We start from the raw sequence: 18,193 nt of genomic DNA, 5'->3' as shown, positions 1-18,193 counted from the left end.
AGTGGTTACCAAAGGGGAAGGGGTGTGGGAAGGGAGGGAGAAGGGGACTGAGGGGTATTATGTTTAGTACACATGGCGTGGGGAATCATGGGGAAAACAGTGCAGCACAGAGAAGGGACATAGTGGATCTGTGGCATCTTACTGCACTGATGGACAGTGACTGGATTGGGGTATGGGTGGGGACTTGATAATATGCATAAATATAGTAACCACATTGTTTTTTCATGTGAAACCTTCATAAGAGTGTATATCAACAATACACTTTATTTTTTAATAAGAAATTAAAAAAAAAAAAAAGAACTTAAGGGCCAGAGTGGCCAGGAGAGCAGCACACGGGGTGGGGGGTGGGCCCTGCACCATGCACAGGCCTTTATGCAGAGGCATCCAGCCGCTTGGTGTGCAGAGGAGGGGAGGCCCTGGGTTGGACTCTGTCCTCTTTCCACTGCTCCCACGCTGGGGAGCGCTGTGATTTGGTGAGCTGAGCTGCCCTGCACTGTATAGGCAGACTGCCTGCAGCCCAGTGAGACTCGTACCACAGGTAGAAAGAAACCCAGGGCTCTGGCTAGTTCTCCCACTACAAACCCCAGACGAGTTCTATCTGTGTCCCTCATGTCCATCCTACATGTTCCTTGTCACTGTCACAATTCATACTCCCTGTAGGCAGGCTCTGGTCTAGACTACCTTATCACCTTCTTTTCCACTATAGCATCTGGTAGAGTGCCTTGCACAAAAAAGGAACTCAAAACACAAGTTTTAATCTAATTTTAGGGTTTTTCTTTCAACTGTAATTGAAACATGACTTGTACTGTGTAATGCCACTCATATATTACTAAAACACCTTTACTTCAGCGGTAACCACACATCAGAAAACACCTGAGGGGCTTTACAAACCACCAGAGAATGGGCTTCCCTCCGGACCAGCGACACCTGAGATCTGAGATCGGCATCTCCAGGCCCCTGTCTTGTACGTACTGTACCAAAAGCAGGGGCTGAGAACCACTGCTTTATAACATAAAGAAATGAAGACTTTGTCAGTAAATGCAAACTAAAAATGGTCCCCAATCTTTCCTGAAGAGGATGTGGTTTCTCATTCCTCTCCTTCCTATTCAAAGTACTCAGTATACCTTTCTTGGGTAGGAAATTATCTGAGAACCCTACTTATTCACCCTCTTTGGGTAACAGTTCCATACAATGCCATAAAGTGGAGGGGTCGGAGTGCATGTGCCTACATAAGGGGAGAATGCTATTGTTCTGACTCAAGTACTGCGCAGTCCCTCCCGTACCTGGACCAAGCAGTGGTGATCGGTTCGGTGCGGCGCTGGCCTGGTGCGTGGGCGGCGTCTCGGCCACGCTTGTGCTGCTGCTCGTGGAGGTGGAGGTGGCGGCCGTGGAGCTGCTCTGGACGCCCGGGTTGTTTCTATCCCACATGTTTACAGTTCTGTTGGTGTAGTTACTTGGGTCACCCCAAGCTGAGGTACCGTCATCGATTTCCATTTTGCGGCGAATGGATGGTGGAGAAGGTTCTTCCCAGCCCGTGGCCTCACTGTTGTCCTTCTGTTTGACAGGGACAGGCCCCCCTATCCACCCTGCCCCTGTCTGTTTACTGGAAGTGGCTCCTCCCCAGTTACTCACATTGTTGTCTTGGGGTTTGCTCGCCCAGTTCTGTGGGGGGCCAGGTTTTAAAGACTCTCCCCAGTTTGTCCCTGGATTCACCTTTGCATTTGTGCCATTGCCCCAGCCACTGGTCCCCGACCTTGTGGTGTCACTCCAGCCAGACCCTGATCGACTGCTGTCAGCATCCCATCCAGAGCCATTCTTTTTCCCATCCCCCAAGTGTCCAAGGACAGAAGATGAATCGGCCCAATCTCCTCCTCCTGCACTCCAGGCTGGATGAGATTTTTGCCCATCTCCCCAGTTTTGAGATTTGGGTTTTTGAGGCTCACCCCAGGTGGGTGACTTGTCCTCCTGACTTGCGGTCCCGCTCCAAGCATGGCCGCTCTTGGCCGCAGCAGCATTACTAGCAGCAGGAGAGCTTACGGAGTCCCCCCACACCCCTGGGCCATTCGGTGCTTTGTGGCTGCCATCTCCCCAGCCTGCACTGGGGGGCGCAGCGGCCGGCGGCGAGCTGACCCACCCAGACGCCGGCAAGTTGTCAGCGCTGTCCCCACCACTCTTCCCCCCGGAGTCTGCGGGCTGGGCGCTTCCCCAGGCCTCTGTCCCATTGTCGCTTTTTCTCTCAGGCCTGGGGGATTCCTCAAATTCCCAGGCAGTGTTCTGCTTTACTGGAGTCTGTCCCCAACCAGTATTGGACAGAACTCTTGGGTCGAGGTCATTCCTTGGCAGCTGGACGTGCCCTGGGTCTCCCGCCGCCTTGTCTCGCCTGCGGCTGTCCGCTCCGTCCCTCCCCGTGCTGCCTTCGCTGTGGCTGCCAGAGCTGTCGCTGCCTCCCTCGCTCGCCGGAGCTCCGGAAGATGCGGCTTTGGCCCAAGAGTTCACGAGCTCGCTGCCCGACTGCCCGGCAGGATTCTGGCCGCTCACACGAGGACTGTCCCACCCTGCTGATCCTTTCGTGCTGATGTCACTCCCGGAATGCTGGTTTGAGGGCTTTCCCCACTCCCCGTTCATACCATTGGAGGTGCCTCGGCTGGGGTGGCCCCAGGCTCCCGAGGGGATGTTACCTACGCCAGTGGTGGCACTGCTCCTTCCCCAACTGAGGATTCCAGGTCCGGAAGGAGGTCCCGAATCCCAGGCGTTTCCTCCATTTCCTTCCTTTAGCACAGCACTGCTGGATCCATTCTGTTTAGCACTTAATGCTGAGTTCACAGTGTCTCCACTCCCCTGACTGAACCCAGAATTGCTATTTCCTGTGGCAGAGTTACCTGGGGACAGTCCCCACACAGGGCTGTTGATTCCTTCACCACCAGCCCCACTGACTTGAGCAGCTGATGGCCCACTAGCACCAGGAAGGCCTTGCAGGTGGGGCGGGATGGTGGTCCCCAGACCCCCAGCCACGCCCCAGTTTGGCAGTCCATCTGTCTGCATTGCACTGATAGGGTTTGGGGGAGTGCTCACGGGCTTAGTGTTATTTGGTCCGTCCGCGCTAAGGTTCTGAGGTTGTACACTGAAAGACGCATGCTGAGAAGTGGACGTTGGTGGTTCTGTGCTCTCTTGTGGCAGCAGGTTTCCCCAAGCACCTAGAGTGCCTGCTGGGTTCCCATTCTGGTTGCCCACGTTTTGACCTATGGCACTGACTGGACTGCAAATACTGGAAGGGTTTCCTGTCGCCACAGTTCCTTCATGTCCCAGTACAGGCCAGGCAGCTGGGTTGGCATTAGGATTAAGGTTGAGATTAATGCCAGCATTGGAGTTGGAAGCCCCCCAGCAGTTCTGACTTCTCCCATCTCCAATCATACTGTCCATTTTTCCATCCCCACCGCCGAGAGTGCAGTGAGCGAGGCCGGAGCTGGAGCCTGTGGCTACACCCCACACTCTGGCTGCACCTGCGTTCCCGCTGGCTGCCCCTGCTCCAAGGGCACTCTGATTAGAAGGGCTTTGGACGAGTGCGCCGTTGGTGCCGTTATTGCCATTTGTCTTCTTGGTGTGTCCCGTGAAGTTGCCCTGGGCACTCCCTGTAGCCATGCTACTGGTGTCCGAGCCACAGTTGGACGCAGAGTCAGTGTCTGTGGTACATTCTGAGGCAGGCTCAGTCTCTGTCCCTGGGACGGCGGGCCACGCCCCCTGGTCGGGCCTCTCGATTATCGCTCTATCCCAGCTGCAGCTGGCTTCACTTCTGCAACTGGGCTGCTGTCCCCAGTGGGGACTTTCATAATGATCCGCCAATCCACTGTGACTGAGATCTGAAAAAGATTAAACAAATTCAAAATTAGATTTTCCTCCCATTTGTCAATGAATCAACTGTGAACTAGTCTTTGGGGGAAGCTCTTTATTTCAAGGTTTCAATTCTAAATGCTAAAAAATTACTTAAAGGAAAAAGTTATTTGTTTTCTTAATAGCTCCTATTTGAAACTGAGTGAATGTTTCTAAAACCATATTAATTCTTACCATTACACTATACTCTTTTGGGAAGATTCACAATGCACACTAGCAGCTAAGCATCTTTGGAAGCATGTGTAGTAAACAAAGATGCTAAACCGGAATGCTCCAGTTTGGAAATTTATCTGACTATGCAACACCTATAAATACTCAGACTTATTGGAAAATGCTGGTGACAACATGAAGTTCACGTGGACCTCTGAAAACAATTTGTAGTTCTCCTCAGGTCCTTCAACTAGAGGTACAGTATTATATAAAAGCTACCACAGCTCATTTAGAAGAGTACTGTAAAGGCACTGCACAGTCACACAATAGAGCCATTATTTGGGCGCTGGAGGATAGAAGGCGGCAGAGAGAGGGAAGAGGTATTAAGAAAATGTTACCGTATGTCATCGAGGTTACTGAGGGTTAGAATGTTTCATTACGTTTATGCTACTTCATCTGTCATTACTAGCAGTTAGGGCTTATCACTGTTTCCTGTGCATTAATAACAAATGTTCTCAGCTTTACACCTGGTATTTTCCTGGATCTCTAAGGATTTCTTCTAGGCTTGCTTTCTACTTCAATCATAGTCTTTTCTTTGGAGATCCCCAGAATAAATTTACATGCTATCTTCCTATAGTATTTATATTATGTCACTCTTTTGATCCATTTAAAGAATCTAGTATTTGGTATCTGCATCTTATCTCCTGTTTTATTTCTTTCTCCTATCTTTCCTAATTGAGTATTTCTAACACTGCAATCAAACTTTTATTCCAATCAATTTTCCAGACTTCATTTGAAGTATGTATCCCTCAAAAATAAAGTAAAAGTCATATAAAACATTAATTTAACCTACACATACAGCAAACTTATACAATTTAGAGACACTTGACAGAGTTTCTTTAAATAGTATGATATACAGATAATTGCAATAAAATATTTCCTCTTTTATAGCCCTGTCGTCATCAAGTTCTTGTCAAAATTGATTTTAATAAAAAAAAAACCATACTTGTGAACAGTAAAACTGGTTTCCCAAAGAAAATATCTTTTAAAATGTGATGGACCTAAATGAAAAAAAAGAGGAAGTACGTAATGAATTACCACTATCACTAGAAAGAACATACTAAAGGTAACATTTACCTTAAAAAAACCCCAATTTTTGTTGCCTGATTTAAAAGGAATGTAATTTAGAATTATACTCTAGGTGTTTCCAATGTAGGTAAGTAATTCCAGGTGAAGACTACAGAGGAAAAATGAAGATAGGCAACAAAAACTTTAAGCATCTAAGTTGTTATAAAATAAGCCTTTTATAGCCAAATATTAAGGGTTGGCTGTGCAACCCTGGTTTTATGACAATTTCCCCTGTTGGCTTTGTATACACTATAAAAACCAGCTTAAATAATAACTAATTTAAAGAGATAAATTATTAGCCAGTCATCTTTTAACAAAGAAAATAAGACTGAGTAAAAAAACAGAGACACTGAGGGGGGTCTTGCTTCCCCCAGAGACAGGGCTTACCGCGAGGCAGGCCTTGCCTCTTAGATTAGGACAGCACGCACTGTAACGCACCCCTGGAAGCAGGTCAACAACCTGGCTGGCTTACCAACCCATTCCTTTCTAGGCCCAGAGTACCTCCAGAATACGTAACATTACCGTTGCCATTTTGTAACAGGTCACACTGTAGAAGGATCAGCTCTTTGTTAACAGTCTACTTTGAGGGTTTGTGTGAAATGCTTTTTGACTATTGCTCGGCCCCCAGTTTGAAGGACTCACACTCAGTTATGTCAGGTTTGAAAAACGTGTTTCTGTCCTTGATGGATAACGAGGACAGCATCAAAAACTAGTGGAGCGCCAGACATTAACCCAAACACATATGGTCAATTAATAGATGATAAAGGAGTCAGGGACATACAATGGGGAAATGACAGTCTCTTCAACAGATGGTGCTGGCAAAACTGGACAGCTACATGTAAGAGAATGAAACTGGATCACTGTCTAACCCCACACACAAAAGTAAATTTGAAATGGATCAAAGACCTGAATGTAAGTCATGAAATCATAAAACTTTCAGAAAAAAACATAGGCAAAAATCTCTTGGACATAAATGTGAGCAACTTCTTCATGAACAAATCTCCCTGGGCAAGGGAAACAAAAGCAAAAATGAACAAGTGGGACTGTATCAAGCTGAAAAGCTTCTGTACAGCAAAGGACACCATCAATAGAACAAAAAAGGTATCCTACAGTATGGGAGAATATATTCATAAATGACAGATCCGATAAAGGGTTGACATCCAAAATATATAAAGAGTTCACGCACCTCAACAAACAAAAAGCAAATAATCCAATTAAAAAATGGGCAGAGGATCTGAACAGACAGTTCTCCAGAGAAGAAATTCAGATGGCCAACAGACAGGTGAAAAGATGCTCCACATCGCTAATCATCAGAGAAATGCAAATTAAGACCACAATGAGATACCACCTCACACCAGTAAGGATCGCCACCATTGAAAAGACAAACAACAACAAACATTGGCAAGGTTGTGGAGAAAGGGGAACCCTCCTACACTGCTGGTGGGAATGCAAATTAGCTCAACCATTGTGGAAAACAGTATGGAGGTTCCTCAAAAAGCTCAAAATAGAAATACCATTTGACCCAGGAATTCCACTTCTAGGAATTTGCCTTAAGAATGCAGCACTCCCGTTTGAAAAAGACAGGTGCACCCCTATGTTTATAGCTGCACTATTTACAATAGCCAAGAAATGGAAGCAACCTAAATGTCCATCAGTAGATGAATGGATAAAGAAGATGTGGTACATATACACAATGGAATATTATTCAGCCATAAGAAGAAAACAAATCCTACCATTTGCAACAACATGGATGGAGCTAGAGGGTATTATGCTCAGTGACATAAGCCAGGCGGAGAAAGACAAGTACCAAATGATTTCACTCATCTGAGGAGTATAAGAACAAAGGAAAACTGAAGGAACAAAACAGCAGCAGAATCACAGAACCCAAGAATGGACTAACAGTTACCAAAGGGAAAGGGACTGGGGAGGATGGGTGGGAAGAGAGGGATAAGAGCGGGGAAAAAGAAAGAGGGCATTACAATTAGCATGTATTGTGCATGGGGGGCACAGGGAGGGCTGCGCAACACAGAGAAGACAAGTAGTGATTCTACAGCATCTTCCTACGCAGATGGACAGTGACTGTGAAGGGGTATGTGGGGGGGACTTGGTGAAGGGGGAGCCTAGTAAACATAATGTTCTTCAGGTAATTGTAGATTAATGATAACAACAACAAAAAAAAAACTAGTGGAGCAAGGAAAGGCCGGCTAACAAGTCCTGCAGGACAACCAGCTAGCCGTATGGAAAAATGGAAGGAGACGCCCACACCTCGTGTCGTTCACAAAACCAGCTTCCAGACGGATCAAAGACCTAATGATGAACAGCAACACTGTGAGCTTAGTAAGGAAATACAGGAGAATATTTCTGTGACCTGGGACACTTATTTTCTCATATAAAACATTTAAAAAGTTGATAAACTTGACTATAGTAATACTAGAAACATCTGTTATGACAAAAGGAAGCTAAAAAATAAGCCACAGATAGGAAGAAGACAGAACAGGTAGCAGATGATCAGAATAAAGAACTCCTACAAATTGATCAAAGACCAACAACAGAACAAAAATGGGAAGAACACAGGAAGATGCAATTTAGAGAAGAAGAAACCCGAGTGGCCGCAAACATATGGAGCAATCATCAACCTCATTAGTAACCAAGAAGTGCACTTTTAAACACTGAGACATCATTCCACACCTCAGACAGTTAGTTTCACACTAAAACATGGCGGTGGTGGTTTTCCTTTTGAGGGAGACAAGAATGGGGTTGAGGGTGATAACAGTAACATTTCTGAATTAGAGATCTGAAGCAAATAAGGCAAAATATGTTATATCTGTGTTGTGGATACAGTCATATTCTTTTCTGTAAACTTTCTTCTATTTTGAAACTTTTTCAAAAAAAAATAAATGCTTAAATGTGTTATCAAATGAAGTGACATATATGAAACCCCAAAAAGTACCTGTGTGTTCTTAGACAGTAGAAATGTAATGAGTAAATCTTTATTGTTAGAAAAATGTGATGACTTTGAGAACAAAGAGATTCAGTGTGATTAAAAAATAATCTGATCATTGAATTAAGTCTAATTTCTGAAAGTGGAGGCATAGATAGTATCTTTTAGCTTTATATCCATCATGCTTGCCACATATGAAAAATGTTTCCTGTACAAATAAAAGAATACATAAAACTAAACCTGAATTCCAGCTAAAGCCACCGATTAGCTGAACAATCCGAAGTTACTTCTCAACTCTAGAAAGACAAAGTTGAACTAAATAATCCTTAAGTTTCTCAGCTCTAAAATTTATGCTTTTTAGAGCTTATATATACTATATTAACGTGAAAAATCACACAAAATGCCAAGCAACATATTGACATGGTCAATCTCAACTACAAGATTAAAGCAAAGTTATTTTTTTTAATTGTGGTAAAATATACAAATGAAAATTTTTATTTTAACCTTTTTTGAGTATATGATTCAGTGGTTTTAAGTAGATTCATATTGTGCAAACATCACCATTATCCATCATGCCAAACTGAAACTCTACACCTGTTGAATGTAACTCTTCATTTCCCTCTGTCCCCAGACTCTGGTAATCACGAGGCTACTTTCTTTTCTATGACTTTCCCTATTCCATGTACCTCCTAAAAGTGGAATCATACAATATTTGTCCTTTCGTGACTGGCTTGTATCACTTAGCATGTTTTTACATTCATCCATTTTGTGGCATGTGTCAGAATTTCCTTCCTTTTTAAAAAGATTATTCCTTTTAAACAATAACCCCATTGTGTGGATATACTGTATTTTAGTTATCCATTCATCCATCCATGGATGATTTGGATTTTTTCCACATTTTGGCTATTGTGAATGATGGTAAACATAAGCATACAAATTTCAATTTGTGGGGGTATATACCCAGAGGTGGTATTGCTGGATCATATGGTAAAACTATGTTGAATTTTTTGAGGAATTTCCATACTGTCTTCCACAGTGGCTGAACTATTTTACATATTCCTACCAGTTATACAGATGGTTCCATTTTCTCAACATCCTTGCCAACACTTGTTATTTTCTGTTCTTTGAATAATGGCCATTGTAATGGGTGTCAAAACATATCTCATTGTGGTTTATATTTGCATCTCCTTATTAATGATCAGTAATGCTGAGCCTCTCTTCACATATTAAAGCAAAGATATTTTTGTAATCAAACTTATACTGTTTAAAAATGAGCAGAGGCAAAGACAAAGAGCCACACTGTTTGGAGATAAAAAACCATAAAATGCAGAGTTGTCAATAAATACTGTAAAATGACTCCAACATATGCCACCCTCCCACTCAGGCGACTTTGTTTTGGAATTTTCTACAAATATTTACAATCAAAATATAAAAGTGTGAAAAACAAATATGAATACAAAATGAGCCAAGACATTTAATTGGCAACATTACTAGATGATAAAATGTAGGGGTAATATTGTTGTTTATGAGAAAAATCTAAATCTTTATATCTGAGTTATATCCCATAACATTCTTCAAAAAAAGTAATTTCTAAGCTTCTCTATGAGATAGTAGGCAACGAATTTAACACAAAAGGTTGGAAATGAATCGATGTATCAGCTGAACCTGGAAAGGCGGACAGCAGAAGAAGAATTAGGTGGAAAGCAGTGAATTGGTAGCACTGATAAGGGCAGCAATTCTGTACTTTCACAGACAGGTCTTTAGAGCTTTACAAGGGCAACAAAGGCAAGGACCAAAGGGTAACCCTGGAATTAAGGAGATAATACTCTGAGAAAGAGAAATTTTCATTTATATGAATTAAAAAATCCCAAATTTCAAGAAAAATATTAGTTATTAGGACCAAAAAAAAATCTCCACACCAAGGTGTATGCGGGTTTCTACAGGTCCCAGTGCAGGCCGGGCTGCTCCTGACAGGCATGTCCACCTTCTGGAGTGACCGCCCCAGCGATAAAGGCAGAGTCGTTCGTTCTTCGCAGGGTGTAGACAAAGAGCGCACGAGCAGCACGCCAGCCTGGCGGGGCAGGCGGGGCGCGATCACCGTGCTTCACAGTGTGTCTGAGACACCGGCCTGGGCGTCACACACTGGCCGGCCCCAGAACTGTCCACCCAGAGTGAGGAACAAGGGCCCCTGTGCGCCTCCCAGCCCAGACCCCCGTTTCCCGACGGGGTCCTCACGCTAGCTTCCCAGCGGACCCCTCACCCCACGTTCCTCTCCAGCGCCTTCAGTAGCGGGCCCGCGTCCCCTCCCTGGACACGCAGGCCACAAATGCCTGCTTAACCACCTCAAAGGGGCCTTTACACGGAGGCCTGAGCTCCAGGCCGCCCACGAGGCTGGTCTCTCTCGCCCTTTTCATGTCATCCCTCCCCCTGCCCTGAGCTCTGACCAGCGCCTCAAAGTGCCCCTCACCCTCCCCACCCTGACAGCAGGGCCCTAGGAGGCAGCTGTCCCCCGCCTGGACTCAATGCCTTTTTCCCTGCGGCACCTCGATGGAACTTGAGAAGCTTTCTTTCCCCAGTTAGGGCCCTTGGACACATTATGAAAGTCTTCTTTTCAACTCATTTAGACCAGGAGTTGCAAACATCTGTAAAGGGCCAGCTAGTAAATATTTTAGGCTTTGTGGGCCATATGGTCTCTGTCTCAACTATGAAGTTCTGTTGTGCAAAAGCCACCATAAATAATATGTAAATGAGTGTGGCTGTGTCCCAACAAATCTTTATTTACAAAAACAGGTGGGGGCCAGATGTGGCTCTGGCCCTAGCTTGCCAAGGCCCAATTCAGAGGATACCTACCTATCATGTAATGCTTCCCAGGTGCGGGCATCATAATGGGGGCACTGATGAACAAACCCCTCCCCTCAGGGGGCACCATGTGTCTCTCCCTCTGGGTTGTAAACTCCTCAAAGACAAGGACTGCCAGTTTTTGCCCCCCTTTTTTTTAACAGCTGGCACTACCAATCTACTACTAAAACATTGTTTCCTTCAAAGGTAAGTCACAGAGCCACAGACGTCAGTTTGGAGCAACGGCATTTTACTTAAAGCAAACTGCCAAGCAGCTGTTTCTTTTCCTCCACCTGTGCAGCTGCCTCCAGGCTCCTGGCTAACCAGCAGCCCTGTCACCGGGAGGGGCAGGCAGAGAGCAAGGCCCCTCCGTGTTCGGTTTCGGGCTGCAGCTGTCGGCACGTGATGTTTTCCTGCCATAACCAGACACACTGCCGTGCCTTTCTCCTTCTTTCCTGTTTCAGCTGTTCTACTGTTTCTTACTTCATGGTTCTTTAGTGACAGCAACATAAACTAGGTCTCCAGAAATTAATTCAGTGGTGGTACACAGAGACAAAAAGTATACAAAGAGTAAATGAAAAGTAAACAAAAGTTATTCTTGTGTTTATTCTAGCATTTAAAAGCTCTCTGCCCAAGGGGAAGATGTAGGTATTTATTTGAAAATTATGAATGCAAAAACCAAAAATTAAAAAACCAGGCACTATACATTACATTGAGTAATTATTTTACTATCAGAAACAATGTAAAGTAGTAAGTTGTATCATTTTATCTTCCATTTATGGGAGGTGGGCATCAACAAATACACATAATTTGATTGCTAAAGAAGACATTATTGGGACAACTGGTAAAATTTATATAAAATTTAGATATTAGATAAATGGATTATATCAATGTTAGATTTCCTAAGTTTATAACTGTACTGTGGTTATACAAGATGACATCTTTGTGAATAGGAGACATTTAAGGGCCATGATATCTTCAATTTACTTTCAAACGCTGCTCCAACAAAAACAAACAACTAAATGAGCGTATGTGGAAAATGAGACCCAAGATTAGATGACCAATGGAAGGCTGAGTGTTAATCCATACAGTAAATATTAGTGAAGCCTTTCCCTTATATTTTTCATTTTAAAAATAAAAGGTTCTAATTTTCAGCACATCAGCAAGTTTGGAACACTTAATACTTTGTCAAAGATAACTGAGTTTCATATCGTCCAATCACTTTGCCATGATACTGCCAGACACCTGTATGGTATCGAAGACTGTCACCTACAGTCCCCATTTCACTAGAGGGCCGCACGGCTAATAGTTTCCTGCTTAGGGCGGTAAAATCTGAAAGCATGTAACTGAGCCCACACAGGCTGATCCTGGCACAGAACAGGGAGCATGAGAAGGGGTGGTCACAGCCCTCAGCTAACCCTTCCTGTTGCTGAGACCTTCCTTTGGCCTGACCCCAGGAACCTCACCAGCTGTATGTGAGGAGGGTTCACACGCAGACATTTAAGTCTGGGGCACCTGCAAGCCACTGGGGTGGAGCTGTCCAAAAGCCCTGGGAGAAGGCAGCCAGAAGCACAGGTGTGAGCGTGTCAGTTCACTAGCACAGGGGTGCCCGTCCCCTCCCAGCTCCACATGGACTGACATGTCCCTGCAGGTGCTTTACTTAGCTCCTGAGAGGCCATCACTGCCACTCTCCTCTCCACCACCCTCTTCAGTAGCCTGACCAAGTGGGGGTGGCATCTAAGGAGCCCAAGAAATCTAGGTGCTGTCGCTCACTGAGCAGTGTGCTCTGTGCCTCAAAGCAATGACACGTCTGCAAGTGGTGCCAGCCAGGGGCAAGTGCTTCAAGCCCTTGTTCTGGGACTAGGCATGACCAGTGGGAAGGGGAAAAAACAGAGGAGGTTAGGGGAGAGAAACAAAACAAGGGGAGGCTGAAGAAATGTTTCAAGAGGAAAAAAGTTTACAGAAGTGTTCTACTGACCGACATCTACCTGTTTGGCAGAAGGAGAAAGGAGAGGATGCTGCTGCCCCGAGAGAGTCCTGGAGGTCCCGCTTGACACATGCACCAAAATGCTCAAGGCTGTTTGGAGATGAGGGCTTTTGTCCTCAAGCCTGCAAAGACTAGCAAACCCTTCTATGTGGAAGTCTTTGGACAGGCTTAATCTAAAGAATGTAAAGCTAACAAGTTAACTTGCTGTATACATTTATCTATGTGTTATTACTTGCTATAGAAGCCACTAAAAATCTTTTTCTATATAGGTATGTATTTTTGTGTAACAAAAGCAGTAGATAAGGAAAAAACTGCAAGAATTATTATGATTTTTTTCATTGTGATTATTAAGCATTAAGAAATTCAAAGATATCATTTTCCAAAGAAAAGTACTTCTGTGGGTGCTATTTACATTAAATATGTAAAAACCAAAAAGTTAAGGATAAATATAAAAATTAAGCTGTGGTTCTACAATTCTGATTCTGGCCTTAGCTCCTGGTGTTTCCAGTTCTAGTACATTCTCAGTGTCCCAGGAGCTTTCTTTACAAATGTCTCTCTTCCTACAGTTTGGGGGCCTCATACTGTGCCTGTCATAGTGTCCTCACTGCAAGTGCCCTTAGACACTTGCCTTGAGCTGAACATACAAGCCCAGCAGGAGCACCAGACAGGCCCGCAGACATGGCCCAGGGGGCTGCCAGGCTCTCCCCGGAGCGTTCCGTGCTGGGCAGGGACAGGAACCAAGCACAAGAGCTCCACTCCTTGCTTCCGTTTTCCCTTCTGTCACTTCTATCGTTTTATCATTTTTTCTTTCTTTCCAAGTACTTTTCTTTGGAAAATGGTATCTCACAATTCTTAATGCTTAATAATCACAATGAAAAATATCATAATAATTCTTGCAGTTTTTTCCTTATCTGTTTTTGTTACACAAAAATACATATCTATATAGAAAAAGATTTTTAGTGGCTTCTCGAGCAAGTAATCACATAGATAAATGTATACAGCAAGTTAACTTGTTAGCCTTACATTCCTTATATTAAAATGAGAATTAAAAATGGGAATCAGCTGTGTTCTATATACTTTTAATATAAAAAAGTAGTTTTAACATAAAATTTAAAAATCTGGAAAGGTCTTAAAAACTAGAAGGTAAAAAGTTATAATTTTAATGCAATGTTTATGGTTTTAAAATATAGAGTCGTTGATTTGAAAATACCACTCACCACTGTCTCTTTGGGACAGTGGTAAAAACAAACAACAAAACCCAAACAGCAGAACCTGTATCCCCAACATCTGAATGAGCAATAGGCTCTAGCCGCTCACCACTGTCCCTTACCCACTCAGACGTCCTTCTTTAAAGTCTTCGGTGGGCCTCTGAGGAGCATAGTTTAAACATTTCTGCTCTGGGGATCCCTAAATGTCTCTCCTCCCCCACCTCCACTTTATCGCTGGCATTATCACCACCACAATCACCACCACCACCATCCCCAACCCCATCACCAGCATTATCATCATCGCCACCACCACCACCTCCACATATTCTGATGTTAGAATTATTCCAAAAATGAAAATGTATGTTTTCTCTTTATGTTTAAATCACACCATTCTCCATAGGAAAATTTTGACTTCACCAATATATGAATAACATGCTTTTCATAAAACAAAGTCTCTTGACTATGTCATCAATGCTCAAATCCCTCTTTGAGTAATAGGCTAAAATATAGAAGTAGGTGAAAAAAATTGTGAAATAACTGGTTTCTAGCAGCAGGTGCTCTGAACTGAATGAAAGCTCTGAGATTAGCCACGATTGGATTCTCTTGCAGGTAGTCTAGGCTCTTCTGCACAGCCCGGGAGCTTTAAAAGGCCAAAGCCCATACACATCTGCTGTGCAGCAGGTCTGAGAGTTTCCAAGCAAGAGTCCACATACCCATAGGATAGCACATACTTTATAGCCCTTGACATTCAAGTATTTCCACACACTAAATTAACTGAACCTTACATATCATGCCTATTTTACAGATGAGGAAACAGAGGCTTGGCGAAGTTGAACTTGGCAAAGGTGTAGTAATTAATAAGCAGTAAGGATGGAACTGAAACCTGCATTTTCAGAATACAATTCTAGTGCTCTTTCTACTATATCATTACCAAAATAATTTCCAATAAAAAAAGCCTTAAAAAACAGTAATGAAGTTTGTGTATGTTAAATTCTCTTTTCTTCTGTTGTTGAAACGGTTTACACATTCTAAAAATAGGTGTATAAAATCTAAGTACTATAACTAAGTGACTAAATTAAAAAGGATTAGGCAATAGCATAGTTTAAAGAGAAAAGCTTTCTTTTTTTTTTAGTTTTGGTATCATTAATCTACAGTTACATGAAGGACATTATGTTTACTAGGCTCCCCCCTCCACCAAGTCCCCCCCACATACCCCTTCACAGTCACTGTCCATCAGCCTAGTAAGATGCTGTAAAATCACTACTTGTCTTCTCTGTGTTGCACAGCCCTCCCTGTGCCCCCCACACACTATACATGCTAATCGTAATGCCCCCTTTGAAAAGCTTTCTTTTTTGTTCTTAAATTCCAAGATGTTACAATATAAAGATAAAATTTTCAAGGAAAAGTATTTAATAAGAAGCTTCCAAAAGCCACAGTATAAGCAAAATTTTGATTAGGTATCAAATTAATCAGAGAGGGAAGTATGGACTAGATTTAGTCAGAGGAGGGCAGAATGCTTAACCAGTACCCACTGATAAATAGAACGTAATTCATTCTTTATCACCACAATCCTTTTAACTGAAATTGAAGAATAAACTATACATTACAAAAAACAATTCTAAATGCTTCCCATAGCTGAAATACATGCTTGCTGATAACACAAACTCCTTGCCACTTGGTTTTCAAGGGACAAGATTAATGTTAAGAACTGTTTTTAGCTTTGAGAACCAAAGGCACCTTCCCCTCCACTGCATTTACTATGTGTAAAAACCTCATGGATAAAGTACTTAGAATTCAGATTTCCATTGCTGGACAGACTCTGAAACATTTCATCTGTCACCTTCTATAAATGCAAGGGATTATGAAATACAGAATAGAGTAAAAGGCTTACTGAAAACAATAATCAAAGTGTCCACAAGAATAAGCTTTTTGTCCTGTGTTCTTCAAGATGGCAGTAAAATGTGCAGGCATCCCCCAGGGTGGGGGAGGCACTAGAAGAGCAATACACGTACACAGTGGGGCGAAGGAGGGCCTGGGGCTCGGGGATGCCGGGCCAGGCCACTCCAGCCATAAGGGCCGCCCCTGTGTGGGCCTGTGGTCACCTGCAGCGGGAGCTGGCGGTGCCCCTGCACTCCGGGACATGACCATGCACCCCCTCAAGGACCCACTCAACTGGGCACAGGCGTTGCAGAGAGGATTCGAAAGCTTTGATGATCTAACTGCAGCTGACACTAAACTAATTTTTTTTCCACTTTAAGTTCCTTGTCACACACATTTTCACTCCGGGACCCCAGTTACAGGGAGCGCCACCAAAGCTGCTCTTCCTGTGGAAATCAGCCAAAAGAAAGGGCATCTTGCCCACTGGCTGCACACAAACAAACCACAGTTCTTCTGTGCCTTTGCTTTGGGTTCCTTCTTTTTTCCCGCTTTTGCTAAACACCCCCTAAACAATTGGCACACCAACACGAGCTGTAAGAGCCCAAATGAGCCCATATGTAAGCTGGCAAGTGTCCAACTTCTTAACTACTCTCCTGCCTCTATCTAAAGAAGATCTAAGTAGCAAACACTACTGCATATTAATCAAAGCCTCTGTTTATAAATGCACAAAGCAACTGCCAAAGCAATACTTCTGCCTTTAGCACAATGAAAGGGCTTTTTTTTAAAAAAAGATAAAGGCTCTCAAGTTTTTCAAGCTGGAGTTACGCTGCAGATTTGCAAAGACAGTCAATAGAAAATAACAAATGATATTTTTCTAGAACCTTAATAATGTCATGTTATATACATTTACATACTAACAGTATGTAATTTATCTCACCAGTTAAAATTTTTTGCCAATTGGCTAAATGAGTCAAATCAATTTATCCTCCAAATCAATATATGAATTTAAATATCCATTTCCCCCTGTATTATTCTATTAGAAGGCCAATGTTTTACATCAGGACAAACTTGTTACTGAAAGAGTGAGCCCAGAACCAGGGCTGGGAGGAGCCCTTCTACCTGGGGGACTCGTGGGCATGTCTCTTTGGAGCTGGGCAGTGGGGTGGGGGGAGGTGGGGGGGTACTGGACAGTCTCCCGCAGGGCTGACACTGCCCGCACTCAGTACTTCTGCTCTGCCAGTCAATTCCTTTCCCGTCCTTACACAGTGTTTCTAGGCCTTTGTTGCCCTGGCTGCTTTGGCACGCCTGTTTGAGTGCCCGTGTTTCCTATGAGAGGTGTCACCCACAGGAGACTGTTCAAGTGGAGTCACAAACTGTCACCTTGGTGCTGGAGAAGTTCCTCATTCTGAATCGGTGTCGAGGTGTGTATGTGTACTGAGAAAGACCGCACTGAGCGTGTCTGTGAGACAGTCAGCGAACAACCCCATTTAGAAGGAGAGGCCATGAGGAACAGAAAGAGAAACGTCACCTAGACAGGGCTGTGAAGGGCCTCAACAGCCAGGCAGACACAGACTTTGTGCCTCAGGCTCTAGGAAACCAGGGTTTTGAGGAGACTTCTGAATCAATGAAAGGTGACATCCAGCTGATACCAGAGCTACTGGGGAAGAGATGAAACTGGTATAAAATGAAGACTTTCATTTGGGAACCCCACATCAATGAATTCTTATTTTATTAATATTATATAAATTGATTCCATTGTCTGAGATGTTTTTAAATGATTTAGTTTTCAATATAGATATTTAAAAAGTATAAAGAGCTAGGAATAGCTTTAAAATTTAATTTTCATACTGAAATTTTACTGAATCAATTTCTTGATAAGTTTCTAGTTATCCAAGAAGACACCAGTAATATCTTGTGTCAGCAGCATCTGCTGAGAACATCCATGCACTATTGCCAACTAATCATGTAACTATGAGATAGGCCCAGCAAAAAGCAGAATTGTCACATCTCTTTTTGTTTTTCAGAATAAGCATCTTAAATTAATACACCAAGCGATTCAGGAATGACTACACAATCTTTGTCTGTTAAGATTCTCCTGAGGGCAGTATTTCAGTGCAGCAAGTAATTTTCTGATTATAAACTGCTTGCAGCTAAGAAGATGGGACTATAATCTTG

At 43.4% G+C, this 18,193-nt stretch overlaps 1 protein-coding gene across 7 annotated transcripts in view; it reads right to left on the bottom strand.

The window, feature by feature from the left end:
• TNRC6C (trinucleotide repeat containing adaptor 6C) overlaps positions 1-18,193 on the bottom strand; it is a 147,590-nt gene that overhangs the window by 54,971 nt on the left and 74,426 nt on the right. For all 7 annotated transcript variants that reach the window (XR_012130902.1, XM_073235992.1, XM_073235987.1 and 4 more), the window contains exon 5: positions 1,284-3,857. Coding sequence is in view for 6 of the 7 variants with exons in the window: in XM_073235992.1 (XP_073092093.1) it covers positions 1,284-3,857 (2,574 nt within the window). In the remaining variant the exon portion in view is untranslated. The remainder of the gene's footprint in view (positions 1-1,283; positions 3,858-18,193) is intronic.

This window comes from Manis javanica, chromosome 4, assembly GCF_040802235.1.
Source record: "Manis javanica isolate MJ-LG chromosome 4, MJ_LKY, whole genome shotgun sequence".
Lineage (NCBI taxonomy): Eukaryota > Metazoa > Chordata > Mammalia > Pholidota > Manidae > Manis > Manis javanica.
Note: the sequence above shows the minus strand (reverse complement) of the source record. Positions and strands in the feature narration are given on the sequence as shown.